At 35.6% G+C, this 27,799-nt stretch overlaps 3 protein-coding genes across 4 annotated transcripts; all 3 read left to right on the top strand.

The window, feature by feature from the left end:
• The first annotated feature begins 220 nt into the window (after window positions 1-220).
• Window positions 221-7,323, top strand: LOC114455404 (histamine N-methyltransferase-like). The gene is made up of 7 exons (XM_028436623.1): window positions 221-243; window positions 364-509; window positions 2,386-2,438; window positions 3,750-3,857; window positions 5,784-5,914; window positions 5,989-6,082; window positions 6,535-7,323. Exons 1-7 carry the CDS (start codon window positions 238-240, stop codon window positions 6,894-6,896), a joined length of 900 nt encoding a protein of 299 aa, XP_028292424.1. The 5' UTR covers window positions 221-237; the 3' UTR covers window positions 6,897-7,323.
• A 3,323-nt stretch (window positions 7,324-10,646) lies between these two features.
• On the top strand, window positions 10,647-15,817 carry LOC114454913 (histamine N-methyltransferase A-like). The gene is made up of 7 exons (XM_028435835.1): window positions 10,647-10,749; window positions 10,827-10,969; window positions 11,864-11,916; window positions 12,256-12,363; window positions 14,024-14,154; window positions 14,239-14,332; window positions 15,278-15,817. The coding sequence occupies exons 2-7, from the start codon at window positions 10,836-10,838 to the stop codon at window positions 15,628-15,630; spliced, it is 873 nt and encodes a 290-aa protein (XP_028291636.1). The 5' UTR covers window positions 10,647-10,749; window positions 10,827-10,835; the 3' UTR covers window positions 15,631-15,817.
• A 941-nt stretch (window positions 15,818-16,758) lies between these two features.
• LOC114454911 (histamine N-methyltransferase A-like) lies at window positions 16,759-26,663 on the top strand. 2 transcript variants are annotated; one of them, XM_028435832.1, is made up of 8 exons: window positions 16,759-17,082; window positions 21,256-21,448; window positions 21,583-21,728; window positions 22,310-22,362; window positions 23,925-24,032; window positions 24,228-24,358; window positions 25,513-25,606; window positions 25,697-26,663. In XM_028435832.1, exons 3-8 carry the CDS (start codon window positions 21,592-21,594, stop codon window positions 26,047-26,049), a joined length of 876 nt encoding a protein of 291 aa, XP_028291633.1. In that variant the 5' UTR covers window positions 16,759-17,082; window positions 21,256-21,448; window positions 21,583-21,591; the 3' UTR covers window positions 26,050-26,663. The 2 variants fall into 2 exon arrangements, with proteins under 2 accessions (XP_028291633.1, XP_028291632.1); XM_028435831.1 differs by having other exon boundaries at window positions 16,761-17,082; window positions 21,565-21,728.
• Window positions 26,664-27,799: the final 1,136 nt, after the last annotated feature.

Raw genomic sequence — 27,799 nt, 5'->3', positions numbered from 1 at the left:
CCACTTCATACGAGCTGTAATGGAATCAGATACCCAGAGTTTCCCATCGCGGGGTATGTTGACCCAGAGTTTATGGATAGACTCAGAGTTTGTTAACCCTCCTTTATGAAATACCCCTCGGCTGTGCAAACACACACCTCGCTTCCTCCTCCTCTTCCTCAGAGGAAAGCAGTGACGTCATGTGGGAGAGGCTTAATCGGCCTACATAGACAAACCTCAGTCTCTATTCTACTCCACATGTCAGTAAGTAGTTCTTCCGTCTCTCTCTCTTCTCACTGCTCAGTGTTTTTCTTCATCCGTTGAAACGTGTTTCTAAAAAAAAAAGCCTTAATTAATCAATAACCATCATTTGTTTCTTTTCAGAAGGTGACAATGGCATCTTTTCTGAATAGTCTGGTGAACAATGACAGCAGGTACCTGATGTGCTTCCAGCTGTTCCTAGAGCGCTCCTCTGAGCATCAGTGCATGAAAGACTTCATCCACCAGCAGCTGCCTCACATACTGGACAGGTACATGACTGAGGGAGGGGGTCCATTACCTGGAAGAGCAAATCATATTTATTATCCAATCACATGAAACAAATCAATGTTTTTAAGCTGCAAAGATGTGCATTTCTTTGCTTTATTAGCTTTATAACAGCAGCACTGAACTCTCAATCTCAATCTCAATCTTTTATTTGTATAGCGCCAAATCATAACCAATGGTATCTCAAGACACTTTACAGTAGAGCAGTCTTAAGGACGGACTCTTCATTTTATGGATACACACATATGCATACTGTATATACGTATATACACATACATATGTATCCCACACCCAACATGAATTCATCATGGTGGCAAGGAAAACCTTCTGTTAAGCAGCAGGAACCTTGTGTGGATCCCATTCCTATGATGAACAGCCATCCACGTTATGCTATGTTGGGTGTGTGCAGAGAAAAGGGTGGAGACAGAGTTGTTGAGACTCTGTAACTCCACACTGAGGATCCCACGGACCTGCAAGACAAAAGCCAGAAGGAGCACAGGAGCAAACACACAAGGGAAGAAGCAGACATAGAGGGAGTGTTTGAAAGAGGAATGGGACCCTCTCCGGTCTCTCTCTAACCTAAATGACCTCTCTCTTAACGCCCTCTCCAACCTCTCTCCAACCGAGCATGCCAGACCCCCCCGGCAGTCTATGCCTATTGCATCTTAATTATGAGCTATGAGCTGGTTCCTAACTAAAAGCTTTACCAAAGAGGAATGTTTTGAGCCTAACCTTAAAGGTAGAGAGGGTGTCTGCTCCCTGAACCGTGGTTGGTAGATGGTTCCAGAGAAGTGGGGCCTGATAACTGAAAGCTCTTCCTCCTATACTACTTTTAGAGACAAATGGAACAACGAGTAGTCCAGCATTTTGAGAGCGTAGTGTTCTGGGGGGATTGTATGGCACTACAAGCTCCTTGAGATAGACTGGTGCCTGTCCATTTAGGGCTTTATAAGTGAGAAGAAGAATCTTGAATTCTATTCTATATTTTATGGGAAGCCAATGCAGAGAGGCTAATACAGGAGTAATGTGATCTCTTCTCCTAGTTTTAGTCAGTACACGTGCTGCAGCATTTTGAACCAGCTGAAGTGTCTTAAGCGACTTGCTCGGGCAGCCTGCTAAAAGAGAATTACAATAATCCAGTCGAGAGGTAACAAAAGCATGGACTAGCTTTTCTATACTCATTTTAATAGTCTCATATATATATATATATATATATTTAAAGGCTGGGACTTAAATGCATTAATTGATTAACTCATTAATTAATGAGAGAAAAATAATGCACCAAAAAACAGTTTATTGCTTTTTTTTTTTTGCACACCAAACAGCATAGAACCTTTTTCATTTCATCAGTTCCTGGTATACACAATATACTGATGCACACAACACAACACAAGAAATGGGAAAACCAGAGGAAAAGTCATTGTTGTGCTTCATAAGCGTTAATTTTAGTTTACAATAACACCGGATGGAAAACAAAAGACCAGTAGTTTTCTGCTCATTCTCTGTGGATCTAAATAAAACTTTTGATTGTCAGAACGTAAAGAAAAAAAGATATTTAACATTGACTATGTAACTATAAATGAAACATGAACATATTATGAGTCATTTTGTTTTTTTGTTTTTGTGTGTTTTTGATGTCATTCTGTCAGTTTCTGTCGTCATTATGTAGTTGGTTTGTGTTCCTTCCGTGTGTTTCGCTGTAATTTTAGTTTATATTTTGCAGGTTTTTTTGGAGTCATTTTGTGCATTTATTTCAGGGGCCTATGTCTGATTTATTGTGTATTAAAGCTCCTAAATGTGTGGCCCTCATTCTCCAGTTTAGTGGCTCTTAATGTGTTTCTGACTGTTGATTCTTTCCAGTGTTGGTGATGGGAAATCTGATCTGAATGTGATTGGAGTTGGAAGTGGAGCGGGTAAGAACACCAGAGAGATATAATAGAAGTATCAGCTGTTAAGGTTAATAATAAATATTATCAGATCATTTCACCTTGTTATTATTACTGAATGATTGTTAAACATCTGTCCTGTCAGTACATTATTTAACTTCTATCAAAGTCACCTCATACATTATGCTGCTCTGAAGCATCGTTAGCTATAAATCACAACCCAATCATTTAATTTGAGCTGTGATGAATTTATAGTATTATAAAAGAGATCCATCACATGTTTTTTTCCATTCAGTGTGTTTTATACTTTTATTTTGAAGTTGATTAATTTGGGTGATGGCTTATATATGATAATTGGGACTTTGTTTTTTATCAAAGGTAAAATGTAAAAAAGTAATCTATTTAATTTATATAAGAATATGAGTTGGTGAGGGATTCATATTATGTGTTAAATATATATTCTGTTTATTGTAAACCTAAATAAATGTATTTTGGGATAGAATAACTATGTTCCTAAGTACCTAAACTCATTTTCTGACAGTCTACTAATTAATCTTAACATGAATAAAGAAATAACAGATACTTTTTGCTTGATCTGCCCAGGGTTGCCAGATCTAAATGGCATTGTTATATACAAAGTTTATGCTAAAACATAAACATAAAAAACATGTTTTTTTAATCAATTTTTGGCCATGGAAGAGCAGAATTTTGGGTTATCAAAGATGATATTATGGGTAAGGCATGGATTTTTCTTCTCAAAAATGTTCCACAATATGTTTAAACGTTCAAAACTGCAAAACTGAAACAATTATGGTATTTATGCGATAAAACTTGTAATGGCTCATTACGTGACACCTAAATATTTTGTCCGACTGCATTTCTTTTATTTAATATATATTTAAATGCATAAAAATATACAAAATATGTAGTTACTTAGTATATACTGTGTGGTCTCACTTTATTTATTTATTTTACTTACTGAAATTTCTTTTGTATTTTATTCTGTTTTCCAAAGTGTCAACATATCATGTAGTGCTACTGTACAGCCATGAATGCTGTTTTGAAAAAAAATCTTTAAAATTACTCTAAATCTATTCAAATGTGTTTTTTGTTGTATTATAGTAGTTTTTTATTTATTTCTATCATAATATTCATGCAAACCTTGCCTGATGATGCCCATTTTCTGAAATATCATGAAGTGAAATCCTTATATTTAATTGATCCACCTATTATAAATGAATTAAAAAATAAACCTATTTATTCAATGAGAGTTATGAATATACTTTACGTAATATTAATATTAAGTCGTGACATTTGTTCATGTGTTTGTGTGTGTAGGTGAGATTGACCTGGAGATGCTGTCTGTGCTTCATCAGAAACATCCAGGGCTGATGGTGGATATGGAGGTGGTGGAGCCCAGCAGCCTGCAGCTGCACAGCTACAGAGGTATGGCCTCTGTGGGAACCCCAGGGCACAGCACATTTTCTGAACACATTTCTTGGCTATAAAAGCGTCGTTATATCAGGAATTCATTTCCTCATATTTGTGGTCCCACATTTTATTCTACTATCAAAATAAGGTCCTGACGTTCTTTTGGTTTAAAAACTGCCTGGTACTTTAGAGATGCTATTTCTTTAGCTGTGTAACATAAATGTTATTATTATCAAAGAAAAGAAGCTGTACTTTCAATGACATCAACTAACAACACTATAATTTAGATGAAAGAAGATGTTCACTGGTGGCCCGTACATATACACCAAAAACACAAAAAATGAGTCCAAAAACACACAAATTCACAACAAAAATAAAAAAAAACAAGCCACTTCAAACACAAACAAGTTGACAACAGTGCACAAAATTACAACACTGACATGGAAAATGATTGAAAAATGACAACAAAAATTACACAAAATGAAGTAACAATATACAAAATTACAAAACTGACACAGAAAATGACTACAAAATGTACAAAAAATGGATAACTGTACAAAATGCCTCCAAAAACATATATATCAACAACAAAAATACACAGAATCACATAGGTTAATACAGAAAACAAAAATGCATAAAACAACAACAAAAACTACACAAAATAAGAGGAAAATATACAAAATGACAATACTGATTCAGAAAATTACTACAAAATGGTAACAAATACATATAGATTGATAAATAACTAGAGATGTAACGTTTCACTCAACTCCTGGTATGATTCGATTCACGATACTGGGTTCACAATACAAATCTTTCACGATTTATTTTTACAAAATGGGACTGTAGACAAATAATGATTGAAAAAATTTTTGGGAAAAAAAACTAGAAAATACTGTACTATTTTCTTTTTATTTTTCATTGTCAAAAGAATCCCTTGATAAACTATTCAGAACAATGCAATTTATCTAAAAATAAATCTTGAATGAAATAAATAAAGGAATAATACAAATGAAGAAGAAGCCTATTAATTTAAATTCTGGTTCTATAGTAAACAATGCAAAACTGCATAATAGTTCTTTTTCTTTTTAAAAGTGCAACTGAAAATGTATTTTGTGTCTTAACAATTGGACTTTAAAAAAAAAAAAAACAGTCTGCACTGTATTTATGTCAGATATTTATTTGGACCAGCAGAGGGCGCTGGTAACACAGTGATCGGTTGGCATGCAGCTAATCTGTGCTCGTGAAGAAGAGATGCTATGCTAGCAGACAGAGCTAAGAGAAAAACGTGACTTTTACAGATATTCACGTAATATTACAGATATTCTTTCGGTGCTAAACGGGTAAGGAATCATTTATTAACATGTAACATTAACATGTTTTAAGAGTAGAAGGCGGCCAGACAGAAAGTAGTAGCAGATTCCGCCCGCCGCCTCAGCATTTGGACAAGAGAAGGCTGTTTGAAAAGAAGTACTGCGATTCAATTTTCAGAAAATCGATATCAACCGTGATACCTATTAATCGATTTTTAACTGCCTTACGATTAATCATTACATCCCTATAGATAACTGCAACAAAAAAAAGCCTCCAAAACCATACAAATCAACAACAAAAAGTTTTTATAGACAACACAAAAAAATGACACAAAACGACAATACCATAAAATAGAATGAATTATTTGTTTGTTTGTTTTTTTAATTAAAAATGTTTAGATTGACCATTGTGATAAATAATGCTGAACCTGGTATTTTTAATAGAATGTCATATTGGACATTTAACACTAGAGGGCAGTAAATGGTAGCTTTTCTTCTAAGTTTAATGTTTTCATTGTCTACTATCAATCAGAAGAAAAGTACATTTTGTTTAGTTACTTCATAAAAAAAATCTCTATTAGATATTATGTATTCTATTAGTTTTTATTAATCAATGGTCTCTGTGCAGATTTGGTTTCCAAAAAGCCAGATTTAGATTATGTTACATTCACCTGGAACGAGATGACGTCATCAGAGTTTGAGGAGCGATGGAAACTGAAGAGAAGCACCAAGAAGGCCGACTTCATTCACATGATAGAGGTTGGTCATGAGGAGGTTTTTTTAATTTAATAAATTCATTCACGTGCTGTCATTTTTTCCGCTGAATTTGACAGATGCTGTACTTCGTGAAAGATCCAGGTGCTACTATTAGCTTTTTCCAGAGTCTCCTCAACAAGAATGGGAAGCTTCTTATTATTCTAGCATCTGGTGAGTAGATGGAACTATAAGTCATTGAAACCTCTTTTTTTGTCTTATAAATTAATTTAATTTCATCATATTTCAGTTTTATTATAGACAAGTAGGACAATTCTTTAAGTCTGCTGTCTTTATTCCAGTGGTTCTCAAACTTGTTGGGTATTCCCCACTTTCCTGACTAATAGCACATTTTCAAAATCATTGAACTAACAGGGAACAAGTAACATTCCCTCAATCAAAATTCAAAAACTATATTAAACCAATCACCAGCATGGAAAACAAATATAAAAGTGCAGTAGTCAAAACTACTATACTGTTTGTCGCGCCTCACACACTTTGAAAAGCACTGCTTTAAACTAAAAATATGAGCACACATCATTATAGTGACACCTGCTCCAACACATTCTTGCCTTTTTTCTGATTTCTGTTTCTTTTCCATGTCTTTTATCCATCGCACCTCGTAGGAGAGAGCGGTTGGGGAAAAGTGTGCCAATCCTACAAAGACCAGTTGTGTTGCACTGACATCATTCAGTGTGTGACCACAGGAGACATCAAAAGCATCCTCAGCACTAAAGGAGTGAACTTCCACAGCTACGAACTTCCATCTCAAATGGACATCAGCGAGTGTTTCATTGAGGGAGATGAGAAGGGAGAGCTGCTTCTGGATTTCCTTACTCAGGTGCAGGACTTCAGTAAAACAGCCTCGCCTGAGCTCAAAGACGGGGTGTTGGATTTGCTCCGGCATCCAGACTGCAGCGTGCAGTCCAATGGGAAAGTTATTTTCAACAATACGCTGGAGGCCATAGTCATAGCGCAGCTGAACTGAAAACACAGGCAGGAGACTGGGTAGTTGGACGAAGATAATTGTAGAATTTATTATAAAGCGATTCAGCACATGGGCTCTTAACCAATCAAAACGCAGCCACGAGCGAGATAATGAAGGAGTCATTTGCTAATTAAAGATTAAACTTTTGCACAAAATGTGGTTATGGGGTCAATGGCCCTCATTTATCAACCGTTTGTACAATCAGGTCGACCAAATCCACTTATACTTCGGTATTTATCGATTCTACGCTACGCCGTGATCAGATCTCACGTCAGGTCTGACCTCTTGTACGCAGCAAAATCTGACTGAGACTATTAAACAAGCCTCAGCTGTCATGTAAACATAAGCAGACACACTTTGTGTACACAATGTGTTTTTTTGGTTCTTTCTGTTGTGTTTTTGTATAATTGTAGTTTTTTGTTGCCATTCTGGGGTCATTTTGTGTATTTTTGTGCATTTCTGTTGTCATTTTTATTATTTATTATTATTTGTCATTGTTTTTTTTTTAATCTTTCAGTTGTCTTTTTCTGTATTTTTTGTATAAATATTTAATTTTGTGTATTTTGAGTCATTTTCATTTTTTTGTTGTATTTTTCTGTTATGTATGTTTTTTGGTCATGTGTATTTTTTTTTTTCATCTTTCAAGTTATCTTTTTGTATAATTGTTTTTGGTTGCTAGTAAAGTGCCTTAAGTAGAGTTGTCAATTATAGCCAAATGAGTATGTGTTTGAAGGTTGGATGTACAAAGAGTTGTACATACTCTGTAATCAGAATCAGAATCAGAATCAATTTTATTGTGTTATTTTGTTGTCATTTTGTGTATTTTTTGTGTAAATATTTAGTTTTGTGTATTGAGTCATTTTTATGTTTTTGTTGTTTGGTGTATGTTATGGCAATTATTATATTCATCATCATATCGTCAAATGTGTGTTCATGTGTACAATTTGTCATGTTTTAATATGCAATGACTGCAATACTCTTTGCACTTTTGAACAGCTGATTCATGTTAGATTAACAATACAAATTGTATTGTATCCACAGTGCAACACACTCAAACTCACATGCAGATATACACGCACACACACTATCAAGGACAGATACCAGTGGCGCAGGCCTTCCTCGTAATATACACGTCTTCATCATCCTCCAAGGTTTCCACTGTTGGGAGCATCTGACTCCCTTTTTTTTTTCTTTCTTTCAGGATTGGGACTTCTTCTCATATCTGTATAAAGCTTAAGCTGTGAAACTGTTAGTCAGTCCTGTATATCCTGAGCCGGGGACAAGACCTTTTGGACCATCCTGCTTAGTACCTGGCCGCCTTTTCTTCCCACAGGATGGGACTCTCCTTTTTTTTGTACTCTTTTTCATTTACACATTTTTTTTTTTTTTTTTTTTTTTTTAATAAAATCATCATTCTCTGACTGGACATCATCATTCAACACAGAGCATAATTCATGTCACCAAATGAGGTCAACCGCAAATTTGCTGTGACATGTATTTTTCTGTAATGTATGTTTTTTGGAGCCTTTTTGTGTGTGTGTTTTTATCTTTCAGTTTTCTTTTTGTGCATTTTTTGTGCATGTGTTTTTGGTTGCCATTATAGAGTGATTCTGGAGTCAATTTGTGTACTTTTTGTATCAATATTTAGTTTTTTGTTTTATTTTACTCATTTAGTATATTTTTATTATAAATAAATAAATACCTTGTGTGTGTGTTCCCGGGAAATGTTTGAGACGCTGATAACCAAACTCCATAGACATTGTAGCGCCAATCAGAAAAGTAACAAAACTGCGCATAACAAAACGTAAAGCTCCAAACTACATGAGTGAGTCAGTAAATTAAAGTATTATCTACAATTCGGCTGTCTTTTCTTAAAAAACAAAAATAATTTTTTACCTTCGAACCGAGTGGTCAGAGCTTAGCTTCCATGCACGGCACCACAGAGAATCCGCAGTTTTCCAGATGGAGAATTGAACGGGTTCGGAAAGTTGTCTGCAAAAGACTCACCAGTGGCTGATGGTTTCAAATGATCTATTCAGAGAGCTCCGTGTCTCGGTCTAAACTATCTTCTTCTTTCTCACTCGTGTGTTTACAGTCCGTGTCTGCTTTGCTGTGTGCGCAGCGATTGGCTCTGGCCGCACACATGACTCTTGCTCGGGTGAGGAGCTGTGCAGTGAAATAGATATAGATGCATATATACACCCTGAGGTCAAAAGCTGAATAGGTTTCATTTCGGGGCCGTCCAGAAGTGAAATAAATATTTTGAAATGACCAAATTACTCCAAAATAACAGATACACACACTTGGGGTATTTGGAACCCATTGACTAAGTTTCAGGTCGAACCCGCACCGCGTCGGGGAGATATTTGCTCCACACACACAAGCACGCACGCACGCACACACACACAGACGTTCCTTGCTTTTATAGGTAGATTTAAACATTATTCCCTTCTCTGCTTTATTTTTCATTTTTTTATTAAATTAACCTGTTTATAATGTTATCTCTACTTCAGGAATTTGTGAGGAAGGTGCTCTCGTGTATAAATAAAGTTTGATTGAGTGGTGGATAAATCTGATGGTGACAGACTGACCACAAGATGACAAAAAAAATCATGCTTAAATATTAATGGAAATAACATTTAGCAGACATAGGAACGCTGCCACTGTTAGAGGTGATACAGTTAATAGCTCAACTATTAGACAAGGCCAAAGGGCAACAGTTACTGTTTAATAGAAGACGCTGTGTTACTGCTGAGGGTTAATGTACATCTATTGAAGTAAAACATCTGTCAGACTCACTCAGCTTTGTTTCCACATCTGATGATAGTATTATTCCTTTTCTCTGCCCCCCAAAGAGGTGTAAGCCTTTAATAAAAACCAATGTTAACAAATCTCTAGGTCATCCATTCATTAATCCCTATTTTTTGTATTTCTTTTTTTTTTTTTATCAGTTTAAACATCATTAAGACTTCCATCAAAGTTGTAAAGCAGGGGCGTCAAACTCATTTTAGTTCAGGGACCAAAGAAGCTCTTGGACCAGTTTTATCTGTAGTTGGCCAAAGATTCAGGGAAAAAAACAAGTAATTTGAACATTAATCTGTGTTAATTTTGTCTAATAAAAATGTTTGTCATAGTTTTTGTCGATTTTCATTTTCATGACAATAACGAGGCTATGACTTATTTAAAAAACAAAACAAAACAGTGTTTTGTAATGTTAACATTAACAAAATCATAATGTATTTATATTTATATTTTTGTCGGCTAATAAAAGGAAACTAAAATTTTTGAATTTTTATAAAATGCATGAACTCATATCCTGAATATTTTTGACTACATATGTTTTAGTTTTAGTTGACTAAAATGCTATTTACATGACTAAAACTCGACTATAACTGAAATAGTCCTGATGACTATATTTTGACTAAAACTAAGTTGATATTTAGTCAAAAGAATATGACTATAATTAAATCAAAACTTGCTGTTAAAATTAACAGACATTAATAGGCCGTCCTTTGCACTTCCATATATATATGTTGTGCAAATAATGTCATGCACGACGGAATAAGGATTATTATTATTATTATTATTATTATTATTATTATTATTATTATTATTATTATTGCCTCCTGCATCCTCACTAATAAACATGCTTAAGTTTATATCGATAAATGTGCTCTCTGATAAGAGCAGTGGCTGGAAATTGAAGTGTCCTTGTTTGTTATTTTAGCCTCCGCCTCCTGTGTCTGCAGTAGTTACATAATCAAGTCTCAATGGGACAAACTCCAACTTCCTCCAGCACACTCACACACTTGAGCTTGAGTCTTCAACACTTGAACGCTGCCAAATTACCAAGGTAATCATTCATTGTTGTTTTGTTTTTTTTTTCCAACTATACTTATAATGTTTACACTGATTTGTATGTAACTGTAGGATTCAGTCATGGCTGCAGACGCACCACACACATGTTATGAAGGCTGCTCTGTTCCGAGCTTCCAGCTCTACTTGCAACGCTCAGGGGAGCACCAGGCAATGATGCAGAGTCTGCACAGCCTCCTGCCTGCACAGTTCCTCAGGTACCAACTGCAACTGCATTGGTTTCATTTTCTCTGGCACCCAAAGTAAATAAAAAAAAAACAAATTAAAAACTTCAAAAGCAAAACTACAAGAAAAAAAACATACATACAATTACCCCAAAAACACACATTATGACAACAAAAGTGCACAATATTACTTGCTAAACACACAAGACGACATCTTCGAAACTACACAAAATGACAGAAAAGTGTATGAAATGACAACAAACTACTCAGAAAGGACTCAAAAAAGACAATATAACAAGAAGAATGCGTAAAACGACTTGCAAAACAGACATGCTGACAACAAAAAATATACATAATGACTTCAAAAGTACACAAATTGACAGAAACAATGCACAAAACTACTTCCAAAACAGACAAGAAAACTATACAAAATGACAACAAACTATTCAAAAAGGACTCAAAAAAGACAATATGACAGGAAAAACGCACAAAACTACTTGTAAAACAGACAAGATGACCACAAGATTACACAAAAATGTATAAATCAACAAAAAACTACTCAAAAAATACAATATGACAAGAAAAATGCACAAAACTATTTGCAAAACAGGCAAAAAATTACAGAGAAAACAAAAAAACAACAGCTACAATATACTAAATGGCGTCATAACAACACACACACACAAAAACTAAGATAAATATTAGCAAAATGACAGCAAACACAGACAGAAACCCTTTGTTTTTTCCTGTGTTAATGCTCACATTCTTCATTATTCATTATATATTGTGGCCCTGGGATCACATTTTCGTGGCTCTCACTGTGATAACAGTCAACCATCTTTGGTATTTGGTTAAACAGTCATTTGAGTGATTGTTAATTTGTTAACTTTATATTTTTCATATATATTTCATATATTTATCTTGCAGCATTGCAGCTGGTAAAAACAGCCTGGATGTTCTTGGTGTTGGGAGCGGTGGAGGTAATGACATTTGTACATTCCATGATAGAATGATTATGAAACTAGTTTTTTCTGTCACATGATAATAACTTGTTTTCTTCTTAAAAGATAAATTATGTAAGAGGTAATTGGGGTTAATGACATTACGTCAGTCGCTCCTCGGACTCACTATATCAGTCGAGGTTAAAAATCAATGGGTTTACGTCAGAGGTTACTGTAAGTAACCATACATTGGTAAAACACATATCAACTCAATTAAGGTCAACCTTTTAAGGTAAATTTTAACTCTTTATCAAGAACACACAAAACAACTGTTGCATTTCCTGTTGACGGATTTAATTCCTCTTCCTTGTTTTCCAGGTGAGATGGACGTCCAGATCCTCTCCCTGCTGCAGTCTACGATCCCCTCTGTCCCCATCACTGCTGGGGTTGTGGAGGGAAGCTCCAAGCTCGTCGACAATTTCAAAGGTAATGAAGGACTTCACACATTGTATATTTTATTTTTATGTTTTCTTTCAGTGGTGGAGGTTAACCGTTATTATTATATTCAACATGCATGCCCAGGGTCGTGAGTTAGGATCAGAGTTGGGGTCAATTATAATTGTAACCATGTTCCTGATAAATAATTACAATTATTACATCGTTGTAATCATAATTGAATTTTCATTTATAATTAATTAAACGTAAAATTGTGGAACCATGTTACATTTCTATGGCTTAAAGACGCAGTCCGCAACTCTCCGATCCCTCTCTCCCCCTCCCTCCCCGCTGCTCTCTTGTTCTGCCTCCAAACTCTCCAAAGTCCCTCCCTCAGAGGAGCTAACCAGCTAACGTTAGCCCGACAGCAACATCACAGTAATATAACATGCTCTGTTAAAAGCATATTACTGCAGCGCTTCTCTCTCTCAATGTGCACACACCTCAGCAGCAACAACACAGTGTCACTTACAGCAGCCCACATGGAGGCTGAACAACACATGCACTACAGAGTTCTAGTGTAACAATTACGAATCAAACATAATGTAAATCAAGCAGCAGTAATTACCTTCCAAGCAGAAAAGTTGCAAATTCCATCTTCTACTCCTCCAGACTATGCACTGTAAAAAAGACAGCGCTACAGGTCTGGGAAAGGGGCGGGGACTGTGAGCAACAGCTGTCAGACAGTCAATCAAACACAATCATGGCTCTGATTGGTTCCTTTTGTTCGGTCGTGGTCAGTGTTTGGAATACAGGCGTTTAAAATAATGGCGTTTTTTTTTTCAGTAACGGGGTAATCTAACTAATTACTCTTTACGCCGTTACAACGCCATTACTGAACGTTAAATGCGGTGCGTTGCATATATTGATTGAATAAACTGTGATCCGAAAGCAACCCTGGCTTCTTACGCAGCTGTAGTGAGGAAGTGAGTTAAAAACAAGGTGAGTGATTATGATTGGCTAAGGCGGCGTCATGTGTAACTATAACTAACTACTTTTTTAACGTAATGTTCCCAACACTGGTCGCGGTGCATTCTGGCAATCTGCCAAAGGCTGCAGGAACAGCAGGGGGCGGGGCTTTAAGAGAGTGGCAGATTGCACCTTTAAACATACGTTGTTTTTTTCCATGTTGTAGTCGCTTTACAAAGCTAGTCATTTCTGGGGTCACCACTCCTCTCAGAGATACCCGAGGTCAGTGGAGAGAACTAGCGCCCTCATACGGCCTCAAGTAAACGCGAGACTGGGAAGCACCAGATACTATTTATCCTATAGCTAGGGACTGCAGTAGGCAGCCACTGTGTCGTGCCCAGGGAGCAGTTAAGCAGTTGGGGGTTAAGGGACTTGCTCAACATCCCAGAGTGTTGGCCCATGTGAGACCCGAACAGGCGACTGTCCGATTACAAGCCCGCTGTCCTTTACCTTAACCACTAGGCCACCACTCCCCCAATGCTTGACACAAGCATGGCCACTTTGCACTATTTATTTATTTATTGATAATATGTGTTTATGTGTACGTGTAAGTGGTTAACATTGGAATATGTCCAATGGTATTTGAATAAAAAGCCTTCATCTATACCTGTTACGCTGCTATATAACACAAATGGAGTGAAATTCAGGCTTCTTTTCTTTCTGTTTTGTCTTAAACTCACAGCTTTGGTGGGAAAGACTGCCGACATGCAGACGATTACCTTTGACTGGCACATCATGCACAGCGGGGACTATGAGAAGGAAGTGTTGGCTAAAGCCAACGTGAAGAAGTTTGACTTTATACACATGATTCAGGTCGAGTTTGTTCCATCCTTTGGAACGTTTACAGAATAGAAGTGTAGGTGGTTAAACTGTTTACTTTGTGTCTCCTTGGAACAGATGATCTACTATGTGGACAACCTTTCTGAAACCATCAAATTCTACCACGGTCTTCTGAAGAGCAATGGTAGGCTGATGATCATCGTTGAAGCAGGTGAGATAAGGATGCTGATTGTTATCCATTTTTTATGCCATCACAGAATTTTTTTGTTCAAAATTGTCATTCATTCCGATTTGGAATTTCAGCCATTCAACTTTTAAAATATTCAGCTGTCTGATGGCTAATGCTAGGCTAATGCTAGCTAATGTTATTGCTAGGGTAATGCTTGGCTAATGTTAATGCTAGGGTAATGCTAGGCTAATGTTAATGCTCGGCTAATGCAAGAAAATGCTAATGCTAGATTAATGTTAAAGTTAGGCTAATGTTAGGTAATGTTAATGTCAACGCTAGTTAATGCTAATGCTAGATTAATGTTAGGGTAATGTTAGGTTAATGTTTGCTAATGCTAATGTTAGCCATGCGTTAATGCTAATGCTAGGTTACTGTCAATGCTAGTTAATGCTATTTAGTGCTAAAGCTAGGTTTGTACTAGGTTAATGCCAATACTAGATTAATGTTAATGCTAGCCTAATACTACTTAATGTTAATGATAATGTTAATTCTAGGCTAGCTAATGCTAGTTAATGCTAATGATAGATTAATGTTAATGTTAGGCTAATGCTAGGTTAATGCTAATGTTAGGCTAATGGTAGTTAATGTCAATGCTAATGCTAGCTGATGCTAATGCTAGCTGATGCTTATACTAGGTTCATGTTAATGTTAGGCTAATGCTAGGCGAATACTAATGTTAGCTAATGCTATGTTAATGCGAGGCTAATGTTAATGCTAGATAATTCTAATGCTAGTTAATGCTAGGCTAATGACTAGCTAATGTTAATGTAGTGTTTAATGATGCAGAGCAGCACCTCCATCCTCACTTACATTTTCAGGAAATGCAAATATTTTAGTAGTAATAATGTTCTATGTCAAGCATGTTGCAAAGGCAGCACAGGAAAAAACAAAACAATAATCAGTGATTTATCTTTTCCGACCACTCAGCCAACAGTGGTTGGGACGTTCTGTGGAAGACTCACTGCAAAGACCTGTGTGTCGGCGCCATCACCGAGTACCGCTCATCACGGGAGGTCATCGCCTCCCTGGAAAGTCTGGGTCTGAAATATGACGAGCATGATATTCCCAACTCCTATGACATCACCGACTGCTTTGATCCCAGCAGCGTGGACGGAGAGCGTCTAATGAGCTTCATGACGGGAACAGATCATTTCAGTCAGTCTTTCACCTCGGAGGTCAGAGCGAAGATGCTGAACCTTCTGAAAAACACATGCAGCACTCAGAAAGATGGAAAGGTTTTCTTTAACAGTGCTTTGAAATGCATTCTTGTTCATGCTTAGGTATGTCTGATGCTAATCTGATCAATGATCAATGGGACTAGAGCAACAAGCAGTGCCTTCACTTTCAAGGAGGGCAAAGTCAGTCGTGGGTTGTGACACAATTTTTTTCTGTAATAAGCTTTTAAGGTTTTAATGAAGCCCGAAAAGGTTTTACATGTTGAATAAATAAACATAAAATCCCATTTGAGGTCATGTTTACTTTACCTATAGTAATCAGTCAAAAAGAATTGGGAATCAATGACCATATTGATATAATTCTAAAAAATGACAGTTAATATTCAGATTTTTTCTGAGATTGAGAGGTATTAAAGTACCTTCTAATAATTATAACACCTTCATTCTCTCTACTTTGAAATAATCTGTTCTGGTTTCATTCATTCGGACAACTTTTTTTTCAGGAAATTTATATTGATCTCCTGACAAATTTTGAGTGCCAATTGTCAGTCTTCCTCAGAGGCAATGACAGTGAGAAAGAACTCATGATACATTGAAAGCGATATAAAAAAATCATAATAGATTTTTTTTTGCTGTTGTTTATTTGATTTCTATGAAAAACACTTATGCAGATTGTTAATTGCACTTTTTTTTTTATTGGAAAGTAGAAATATGAAACCTCAAAAAAAAACGTTTTTGTTTTCTATCATTCGATTCCTATTCAAGACACTTTGTTTAGAATGACTTCAGTCGTTCACTGCCAGCCATTTTCAGAGCAGGCGTTTTAGATGATTTTCACTGATTTAAAACCCACAGAATATTGTGTACTATGACAATCTGAAACCAGATTCTGAAAGATTAGACTATAGTTTTATCAGAAAAAAAATAATACATTTTATTTAAAAGCGCTTTTCGAGACTCTCTATGACACTTTACAGCATGAAAACAAGAGCATTGATAGAAGAAAATATGACAGAGAAAAGAAGTGAGTGAGTGGGTGGGCGGTTTAGATCATTAAAAGCTGAGTGAAACAGGTGAGTTTTGAGTAGTGATTTGAAGGATGGGAGGTCAGTGCAGTTGCAGATGTGGCTTGGGAGGGAGTTCCATAGGGTGGGGGCAGCTACAGAGAAAGCTCTGTCCCCCCCTGGTTCTGTGCTTTTTTTTTTTTGTTTCTAGCCTTTTTCATTCTTCCGTAATCAGCAGTTGAATAGAGGCAAGTTTCAAACAAATTTAGGAATTATGGACACCACTGTGCTCTCAGGAACCTTGAGTGCTGCAGAAATGCTTTAGTAACCTTGGCCTGATCTGTGCCTTGCCACAATTCTGTCTCTGAGCTCCTTGGGCAGTTCCTTCAACCTCATGATTCTCATTTGCTCTGAAATGCACTGTGAGCTGTAAGGTCTTATATAGACTGTGTGTGTATTTCCTAATCATGTCCAATCAGTTTAATTAAACACAGTTGGACTGCAATGAAGGAGCAGAAACATCTCGAGGAGGATCAGAAGAAATGGACAGCATGTGAGTTAAATGTGTGTCACAGCTATGTGATATTTCAGTTTTTTTTTTTTTTAAAGAAATTTACAAAAATTTCTACATTTCTGTTTTTTTTTCTGTCAAGATGGGGTGCTGAGTGTACATTAATGAGAAATAAAATGAACTTTTTTGATTTTAGCAAACGGCTGCAATGAAACAAAGAGTGAAAAATGTAAAGGGGTCTGAATACTAGCGTGTACATTAATATAGGCTACAAAGTTTAATTTTTTAACATCAATGAAAAAATGTAGCTTGGCTCAAAAAACGTTTGAAAAACACTGATCTAACTGCTAGCATTGTACAAAAGAAAGGTAGTTTATATTTCCTTCTTCCTTTTTCATGCTTAGATCGTCACAGACACAATGCAGAGACTAAAATGCACAATGTACTGTTAGTGATCTCCTGGCTTGGCAGAAGAACTAAGGGACTTTGTTGTGGCACGCCCTATTACTATGAAATAAGGTGTTTTTCAAGGGTCAATGACACACAATCAAAGATAAATGAAATGAAACACTAAATCCTCTGAGATGATGTTTATTTAGAATGGAGCAGAAGCGGACAGGCATGTGGTGCAGGAAGGGCTTATTTACACACCAGCAAACATATGGGGCGCAGATTGTAAGATAAAATAAACACCAACATTTCACAACATGTGGCAACAAACCAAGTTTAAAAAACTTGTTTTTTACAGCAACATTTGAGAAATGTGTGATATTTAAATTACTTGGAAAAGTATGATGTCAATGTTAAATCTAAATCTTTTTATTTCTTACACCACACACATGATAATGACAATAAAAGCATTCAATTTTCATTCCATAATGTTTAATATCAAATCTAAACCCAAATGTTATTTCCTAATGTTACATTTAAATATAAATCTAAATGCTAAATGTTGAATAGTAGATATAAATCTAAATGCCATATATAAATGTTACATTTACATTTAAATGTTAAATCTAAATGCCATATCTAAATGTTACGTTTACAGTTAAATGCTGAATGTTACATCTAAATATTAAATGTTAAATCTAAATGTGGAGTGCAATCAGTTCGTCTAAATAGACCGCGGATTGCACTCATTCACTTCAATGACATTTATTTTTGTACTCTTTGTGAATTTGCTTATTATCTAACTATTTAGTTTCACCCATGACTTTTAGATTTAAACATTTAACATTTAGATTTAATATTTAGATTCCACATTTGATATCTAGATTTTGAATAAACATTTAACATTTAAGATTTATACTTAAAATTCAGATTTAAGATTTAGATTTAAAATTGACTTTTATAAGAAATGTAAATAACACACATTTTACAAAAATTGTTGTAAATCTGATCAAAAGTAACATAAAAAAATTCACATGTTTTTTAAATGTGGTTTGTTGCTAACTGTTGCGAAAAGTTGCTGTTTATTTTAGCATGTGCAACTTTACAACCAGTCCACCATGTGAGTCGGCACGTACAGTATGAGCTGACCAGCGTGTTTGGACTCATTCTGTTGATTGTGTTGCCATAGTGATGGATCAGTGAGAGAATCTGATCTCATAGTAGCAGATGTAAAAGTTCACGTGTTATGTAAGAACACTTTTTGAAAACTTGCCAACCCCCACTCCTGTGTTGGGACAGGCTGTTCTCGTTCCTCCCCTTTCACTTCCTTTCAACAGCCCATTTCAGCTGGTCCGTCACTGGTATTTGTCATGTTACACTGGGGCACAGAAGACTGGTGATTAGTTTATAACCGTTTATATAAAACAAATACTCAAACGTTAATGGAAAAGGGATGTTTTTAACACCATATTTTGACTCAAGCCCAAATAAACCATAATTTAAAAAGTAAAAGGGTCACAAATGAAAACTGAATTGAATAAATATGTCATAGGTGAGATTGTCTTGATGAGCAGGCAACACGACCAACCTGTTCAACATATTCAGAGCCTTTGTTCTCTAAATAAACATGTCATTTCAGCCGGTATGTGATATAATACAATCAATAGCACAGTTTTTACTTGTGTTGCTTTATCTTGTTTTTTAGGGATAGGGCGATACACTGAGTTTACGATACGATACGGTACGATAGACCAGTGGTTCTCAGACTTTTTTGGCTCAAGTACCCCCTTTCTTTTATTTCTAAATCCAACTACAACATTTTGCTTAGAAAACTATTTAAAAACAGCTATAGAGCATAATGATGGAATGAGCAAGTGATAACACGCACTTTAAAGAATGTCATTTTCTAAATAAGTGGAAAGAAACAGTATTTAGTGCTTCCTGAATAGCTTTATTTTGATAGTTATCATTTTCGGTCATCTCACGTCTGGGGTTGGGACCAAGACTGACACTTTAGTTGTTAATTTTCTACTCTCTCTCTCTGAAGTACCCCTGTAGTGCCATTGCGTACCCCTAGGGGTACACGTACCCTCCATTTGAGAAACACCGCAATAGACAATAATGGGATTTTTGGAAAGGAAGAAAAAAACCAAAAACTTTGAAGTTGAAAAGCTCCACGTTTCAAATTTGTAATGCACCAAAAGTTCGGCCACCAAAAACCACTTTAATTCTCCAAAATAACAAACCGAAACAGGATGTTTCAAACACCGCGAGTGTCTGGAAACGGGCCAACGTTCATGTCCAAGGAGCTGCTGTATTTCAATACATGTTTCTGTGAGAGAACATGTTTAATTTGACACTTTTTCATCAACCCAATCATTTATTGGCCTGTACAATACTATTTAATGTATGAGTGGGGTCAAGTTAAACACTTTATTGTTTTACTTTACATTGTGCATTGTTGGAATGTCAGTGTCGACTACTTATTTACATATGTTTTGAATTCATTTTTTATTTGAAGCATGACTGATTGATTTTAATGAGGTTAATACACATCTATAGCCATAAATGATATGGGACTAATATCTGGCAGAGTAATTCATTTCGGTTTTCCGCCTTGGTTTTCTCATTTTTGGTTTCGGACAAGAATTTTAATTTCAGTTCATCCCTACTTTAAATAACTCTAATATCTCCACCCTACACAGACTATACTATTACAGTAGTGAAAAATAAAGCAGAATAGATAATAATAATAACAATAATAATAATAATACAAATATGACACAGATATTTACAACAATCAAGCTGTGAGGTGACAGTGATGAATTGTAATATATTATATATTGTTGCAGGCAATGCAGCAACAAAAATCAGCAGAGGTTCAGTTTTATAAACTAATAAGAAAGTGTTTCTTTTGTTTTTATTAAATTGATCATTTATTTGGAATTTGGAGATAAAACCTGCAGTTTTTAACGTTATTTCCTCATAATTTCATGATAATTTTGTATTTATTGTCATTATAGCACATCCATTCCATATCTCAGGAATTGAATTTATTTTTTCCCTGAGTTTGGCTTATGTGAGACTCATCATTTGAAGATAAAATTAGTTTAGAGTCACTGTATTATAAGGTATATTCAAGCAAATGCAGAGTACTTTTTGAGTATGATGGTCAGCATATCACAATTATAGTTTGTTGTTAAATTTTGCACAAATACAGAAACTTTTCATTCATTTTTTTCCCCTAAATTTGATAAACAATAACAAGTGTTTGATTTGAGGAATTCAGCCGAGTTTTAAACCCAGTTTACTGGACCAGTTTACTGATTCTAAAAATCCACAAAATGACTCATAAAAGTAAAAAAAAATGACAACAAAGACAGACACAACAACAACTTAAACAAATAAAATGAGTATCAAAAACACAACACGTTTGCAGAATAACTCCAAAGACACACAAAATATAGAAAACAACAACATAAATACAGAAAGTGACCCCGAAAATGCACAAGCCAACAAGAAAAATGCAGAAAATATCATGAAATGACAACAAGAACACAAAAAAATAACAAAAACACACAATAAAGACAAAACCCTTTCCCTTCACTGTTAATGCTCTGATTGGTCAGTATTGTAATTTATTCTGACATGAATATTGCACAAATACAGACACTTTATTTCCTTTTTCCCTCCTAAATTCGACAAACATTAACAAGTGTTTGAAATGATGACTTCAGCTGAAGTTTTAACTCAGTTCACATAGAACACTGGCAGATTATTATCTTCTCCTTTATCTCCTTTGTTTGTGTTGTCTGTTTAATACAGGTCAAATTGTTCCATTTCTTAGTATTGCATTAACTGAGCTGTGACAGTTAATGTACACTTGGAGAATAAAAGCATCATTGGGCGTTATGACTCTCCTCTGGGAGGGCGGAGCTTCAGGGAATATCAAAACACTGTGATAATACACTGTGTGTGTACATTCAGGAGCTTTATCTGCACGTTTGCATCACAGCAGGTACGTTTTCTTCAAAAGACTGAAGAACATCTTCATATTCTTACCATTATCTTAATTATCGACTGTTTTTGGCTTTTGATCATTTGTTTTTCTCTGTTTTTATGTTAATTCCAAAGGATTCTGATTCCTTGTAGGATCCAACGATGGCAGGAAGAAAAAAAAAGAGCACTTGCTATGAGGGAAGATATGTTGAAAACTTCAACTTCTACTTGAAACACACTGAACTAGACAAGCTTATTTCTCACGAACTTGACCAAGTTCTGCAAGAACAACTTAAAAGGTACAAAGATGAAGATTAATGATCATTTCATCAAAGATAAAAACATCAAAGTTTGTCTCCCAACACTCGGTTTCCTTGTTCCTTGTTTTGGGAATGGTGACAATGTGTTTTGTATTTTCTTTTAATTTTTTTTTTACTTTTAGCAGATTTTTTTATTTTTACATTATCTGAAACAATATATTATTGCAAAAATCCTTAGCATATTAAAACTTCTATAAAAGGCATGTCAACCTCAAAATCCATTAACCAAATTCAGCCTGCAGGAGTTTTTATTCACTAAAATGATGCAGTTTCCCTCAAATAATCCCACAGAATTCCCACAAATTACAGTACAATTTCTGACAAAATGATTCCCACATTCCCAAAATATGACCTGGCCAAGAGGCACCAACGGGAACACATGTAAAAAAAAAACATACATGAATAACATGAAAACATAGCATAAAACAAAGTAAACAAGTAAAAGCATGGAAACATTTGCAAGTCAATCTGTCAAAATCATTTTAACATCTCTATATTTTTTATCTTTACATTTATCTATAACATGGATAAGTTGTTCAATCTTCTTGTGTCTCGTGCAGCGTTGGTGCCAATAAAAGCAGTCTGGACGTTCTTGGCGTTGGAAGTGGTGGAGGTAAGTAAAATATGAAGAACTGCTGAGATACTGTAAGATAATTAATATAACAATGAATGATCTAATGATAAATGACATCTGTGGTCTTCAAACGTCTAGCATGATGGAGCAACAAGTCCTTTTGAATCCCCGGTGAGGTCATTTTTCCTTGCCTTACATTTACTTTTAATTTGTAGCACACTTTACATTGTAAAATCTAAAGAAAATAAGCAGTATAGATTAAAATAATTGTAATAAACACCCAATTTAAATAATTAACTTCTTTATTGCCTTAAAAAAAGAAAAAATAAGCGCCAAAGGTGAAAATATCAAAGGAAGTGAGTTTTGTTTCCTTCCTCACACCTGACACAAAGTGTGTTCAAATCTATTTAGATGAGCACTTTATTGATCACTTGAGAAGACTTTCTCAGAAAAATCAAGGTTCCAGCAGCATTAAAGGTTTTCACACATCTCCATTTGAACCCTAACAACTTAGTATCTGAGGTTTATTTTCCCAAACTCACCTGTTTTCTGGAGTTTTAACCATCTGAAAAGTCCCTTTATTGACGCTTCTATAAACAGGCGGTTTTGGGGCCTTCATGCATATGCATGAGTGGGTGTGTCTGTAGAGTAGACGCAGACTTCATTCCTCGCTCTGAGAGGCTAATCACCATTGAGATTTTCTTTTGCTAGAAGCGGGCTTGTAATCGGAGGGTCACTGGTTCGAATCTCACCCAGGCCATCACAGTGGGATGTTGAGCAAGTCCCTTAACCACCAACTGCTCCCCTGACGCCGCCCTGTGGCTGCCCACTGCTCCTCAGGAATGGGTCAAATTCAGGGAACAAACTTGTGTAAACATATGTGGCAATTTATTTATTATTTTTCACAACACATGGATATTTTAGTGGCTAAATTTGATTGTGAGTCAGACAAACGCTGCTCCGCGGCATGTGTTTATCACAGCAGGGTCAGTCAGCTGTTTCAGCTGTTTCAAACGATAGTTCATTGCTACGTTGCATTGGGTCACAAACACGTCAGATCATCTCAAAGGCGATATACTGTAACGGCTACGAAAAGTGGAAGTGATTGTAACTGCTCCCTGAGCGCTACACCGTGGCTGCCCACTGCTCCTCAGTGATGGGTTAAATGCAGAGAACACATTTTGTGTGTGTAGCTTTACATATATGACAATAAAGTATAATGTATCTGCAGTGTTTGTTTTAGCTGTGAGGTAGTTTGAGAGGGAGGAGCTCACATTCTTATAGAGTAGGAGGAGCCAGGATTGTCAGGAGGAGGAGTTTCCGCGATGTGATGTCACAACGCGAGAAAAATCCAACTCTCCCGTTTGGAGCTGACTTTTTACAAAATGTGGAATAACAAAGGAGGGAGGAAACAGAACTTTTTCAACTTTGGCCCTCTGAATGAGACTAAAGGAATGTCTATCACTGTAGCAAAACCATTATAAAGTGATTTTTTTCATAATACTGCTCCTTTAAAAAGCAGCAAACAGGGTCAACATAAAATATAAATACAGAATATAAAGAATAAACAGAATATGCATATATTTGTGTATATATTATAGGTGAAAAGGATGTCCAGATACTTTCTCTGCTACAGTCTCTCTTCCCTTCTACACCCATCACTACTGACATTGTGGATGGAAGCTCTGAGCTTATAAACAACTTTAAAGGTAAAGGCATACTGTATATGACACAATCATTTCTAAAACATTTGGAAATAGTCTTAAGATGCTAGCTTTTGTTTGTTACAGTTGATTTACTCCTAATACTGTGGATTCAAACAATATGTATTTGAGGCTAAAAATATCAGATATTCTACTATTTAATGAGGTTGTGTTTGTTCCGTTTTAATGCTTTATGTTTAGCCTTGGTTGCAAAGACCGACACCCTTCAGACGATCCCGTTCACCTGGCACGTGATGCGCAGTGAGGACTTTGAGCTGCAAGTGAAGGCATCACCAGATGTGAAGAAGTTTGACTTCATACACATGATTCATGTAATTAGATTTACTGATGAACATTTTCATTTTTGGACATATTTCACTTTAAAAGATAATGTTAGCTTGGCTGGATCCATCCTAAGATACTTAAACTTGACTTTACCTGGCCGGCATGCTTTTTTAAGTTCAAAATATTTATATTATGATGTATTATTTCTGAAATTCAGGAAATAAATTAAAAAAGCGTTTCTTCCAAAAAAACTGGGCCAAAAGGCCCCAAAAGAAAAAACAAAAAAAAACGAAAGTTGATTTCTCATTTATTTGCAACGGTTGGTGGTACCGTATCATTGGCACATACCAATATATAAATGGGGCCCATTACCCCGTATACGTCACAGGGGTGCCAAGGGTCCCCGGGGGCCCTATTTTTCAAATGACTACTCCTCCGTTAGTTCTCGTTATATCGAAATGCAGTTTGGCATGAATATACTGTGAATGAATATGATGACACGCTCTGAGCCATTTTTTGGAAATGGAGCCCGGGGGCCCACCCCCCATTTCTGGTAATTACCAAAGTGTATGGGAACAGTCGTGTGATATATTGTTGTAAAGGTAATTCAACGTAGATTGAAATTATGCTTTGCACAATTTGATTTGTTTTACTCGGTGGAACCAAGTCATTTGACTGAATTCTCTGTAACTGGGTACGTGCTATTTGGCGCGGAGACGTTCCGCGGACCCGGCCGTAGTTCATCTCAACTTGTTGATTAAATACAGGTACAGTTTAAAAAAGCAGCTTTAAATATTCAAATTGTTTGCCGCAATTTTGTACAAATTTTCTAATGCTTGTTTTGGTGTAAAATAATTACCGGGATTCATGAAAGTAAGGTTTTTTTTTTTTTTGAATTTGCCTCGTTTTTTTATGATTTTATTAAGCCTTGTGATTTTTTTAAGCATCAATTATGCCTTTGTTTTGGCACAACTTTTCATTCTGTGAAAACACCAGAAATGTTGTTTTGCCAGTGTTTTTGGCATCACATTGGCATCAGTAGTGGATGAGAACAACTTATGGTAAAAATACAGGTACCGATTCAAAAAGGATTGTTTTGGTGTAAATTAAATACTTGGATTCATAATTGAGTTTTTTTTTTTTTTTCTTAAACTTGCCTTGTCTTTATATGATTTTATTTAAATAAAAAAAATCTCCCCAGGTGATCTACTACATGGAAGACGTTGATGAAACACTCAGATTTTACCACAGTCTGCTAAAGAATAATGGGAGGATAATGATTGTTTTAAATGCAGGTGAGTGATTCTTATGTTTGTCAAGTTTTATTAAAAAAATCATGTTTTTGACGTGTATTGTAATGTGTAATCATTTCATTCATACCTCAGCTGGCCATGGCTGGGACTCTCTGTGGACCACCTACAAGAAGGAGCTCCAGACCAGTGACTTCCCAGTTTACAACTCATCAGCACATGTTAAAACCAGCCTGGAGAACCATGGTTTCACATACGAGGAACACATCATTCCCAGCAGCATTGACATCACCGAGTGCTTTAACCCAAACAGCACAACTGGAGAATCTCTGCTGAGTTTTATGACGGAGACGAGACATTTTCAGCAGTCCTTCACCCCTGAGATCAGGGCGGGGATTTTAGATCATCTCCGGAACAAATGTAGCACAGAGCAGGACGGCAAGCTCATACTTGATAAGACTTATACTTGTTTTTTTGTACATGCTTGAATTCATACAACGTTAAAGTTATCATACGTCATCATTTTATACAAAAAGTTCCTCCAGAAATCATTTGTGCATTTAAAATTACAATGTACACTGGCAGCTAAACCTAGAGCAGCAGAACTAGACCAAGGCTCAGCTCAAACTCATTGCTCAAGGACCAAAATCCGGAGAAAGTTAAAATGACAAAGAAAACATGAATCATTGTGTCAATGAAACTCAACAATATTTGCAGGGGCTCACAGTTTCCAGGTGCTTACAGTGCATGATTTCAGTCATTTTTAACGTTAAACAAAAATGCAAACAAAATCATTATCATTTTTTTTTCCAATTATGACAATATTTAACTGTATCTGTTTTATAGCTGCAGCATTTTGAATCAACTGCAGACTTTTCATCTGATTTACAGAGTCATCCTGACAGTAAATAGTTTCTAATTTTGGTGATACTTTGATAATTCTTTTGGGTGGTAAACTTTATGAAACTCGCTAGCCTATAGCTGCTGTCCCTGTAGATCCTGCACTTTTCATTTTGTTCTAATAATAAATACTAAGAAATCATTGAACTGTATAAGATTGTTCATCACAATTGTCTAAGCAATAAAAAATTAAACATGCATATTTTCTATTTCAGTGTTTTTAAAACAATCTGTATGTAGTCGTCCGCAATCAGACTTTTTGTAGCAAAGTTTGAAAGACACAATGTTTAGCTTTTAACAATAACCTCAGGCACTCTAAAAGCTTCTTGAACAGCTTGAATGTCTATGACATCTACATAAAGGCAGAAATATATACTGTATATATATAAAATAAAGGAATCAACAGTTCCAACTACCTGTCCCATATTGAACTGATATTTACATATTTCTGTGAAAATCTAAACGGACTGTTTCCCACCAAATATGTTGCCAGTGCACTTTAAACTACTGTATCTCTGTCAATATTTACCATTTTAAATAATCAAACAGTTTCTAAAAGCTTGGATGTTTTGCTTTACAGCCAATAAGAAATCATTATAGTATCTCAGCTCACATGTGTGGGGAAAGACTTTGAAGCTGGCGCTTTGTTTGGCAACCTTAAAAAAAAAAAATGCTCAACAGAGTGAAGAAGAAAAGAAAGCACCAAACCAAACAGAGGATAGCTACTGTACATACAGTACTTCCAGGTTTTTTATTGTCATTTTCATGTTTTTATAAAAACAATATTTGTTCCTCTGGGCCAGCAGCATATAAAGAAAATAAATATTAATGGAAATACAGTGTTATATAAACATAATACAGCAGAGATAAAAAAAAATAAATAAAGAAATAAAGAAAATACGCACAGAATACAAGTTCAGTCAAAATAGGAGTAAAATTTGTAGGTCAGGGGCATATTTGAGTAGCACACTCATTTTTAGTTTGTTGCAGGCAATACAGCAACAAAAATCCCCAAAAAACTTCTGCTTTTATTATGACTTCTCTCTTCTTCTCATTTGACTGCAGACGTTCAGTTTTATGAACTAATAAGAGTTTTTTTAGTTTTCATTAAATTGATTGTTAATTTGGAATTTGGAGATAAAACCTGCAGTTTTTTAACGTTATTGTTTCCTTATTGGTCATAATTTTATGATAATTTGTATTTGATATCATTATAATGTGTCACATTCCTTATTTTCTGAATCCCTGCTGTGATTTTCTGTGCAATCTCAGGGATTGAAGTTATTTTTTTCCTCAGTTTGGTTTGTGTATGACTCGTTATTTAAATGCAGAGTACTT

Source organism: Gouania willdenowi, chromosome 21 (assembly GCF_900634775.1).
Source record: "Gouania willdenowi chromosome 21, fGouWil2.1, whole genome shotgun sequence".
Taxonomy (NCBI): domain Eukaryota; kingdom Metazoa; phylum Chordata; class Actinopteri; order Blenniiformes; family Gobiesocidae; genus Gouania; species Gouania willdenowi.
This window is presented reverse-complemented; position numbering and strand designations above follow the sequence as displayed.

Excerpts from the sequence above, each read along its gene's own strand:
- LOC114455404 (XM_028436623.1), top strand. Across the intron at positions 2,439-3,749 it reads TGGAGTTGGAAGTGGAGCGG|GTGAGATTGACCTGGAGATG; the intron begins GTAAGAACACCA and ends TTGTGTGTGTAG. Across the intron at positions 6,083-6,534 it reads TCTTATTATTCTAGCATCTG|GAGAGAGCGGTTGGGGAAAA; the intron begins GTGAGTAGATGG and ends CGCACCTCGTAG.
- LOC114454913 (XM_028435835.1), top strand. The coding sequence starts at position 10,836 with ATGGCTGCAGACGCACCACACACATGTTATGAAGGCTGCTCTGTTCCG. Across the intron at positions 12,364-14,023 it reads GCTCGTCGACAATTTCAAAG|CTTTGGTGGGAAAGACTGCC; the intron begins GTAATGAAGGAC and ends TTAAACTCACAG. Across the intron at positions 14,333-15,277 it reads GATGATCATCGTTGAAGCAG|CCAACAGTGGTTGGGACGTT; the intron begins GTGAGATAAGGA and ends CCGACCACTCAG.
- LOC114454911 (XM_028435832.1), top strand. The coding sequence starts at position 21,592 with ATGGCAGGAAGAAAAAAAAAGAGCACTTGCTATGAGGGAAGATATGTT. Across the intron at positions 24,033-24,227 it reads GCTTATAAACAACTTTAAAG|CCTTGGTTGCAAAGACCGAC; the intron begins GTAAAGGCATAC and ends CTTTATGTTTAG. Across the intron at positions 24,359-25,512 it reads ACTTCATACACATGATTCAT|GTGATCTACTACATGGAAGA; the intron begins GTAATTAGATTT and ends AAATCTCCCCAG.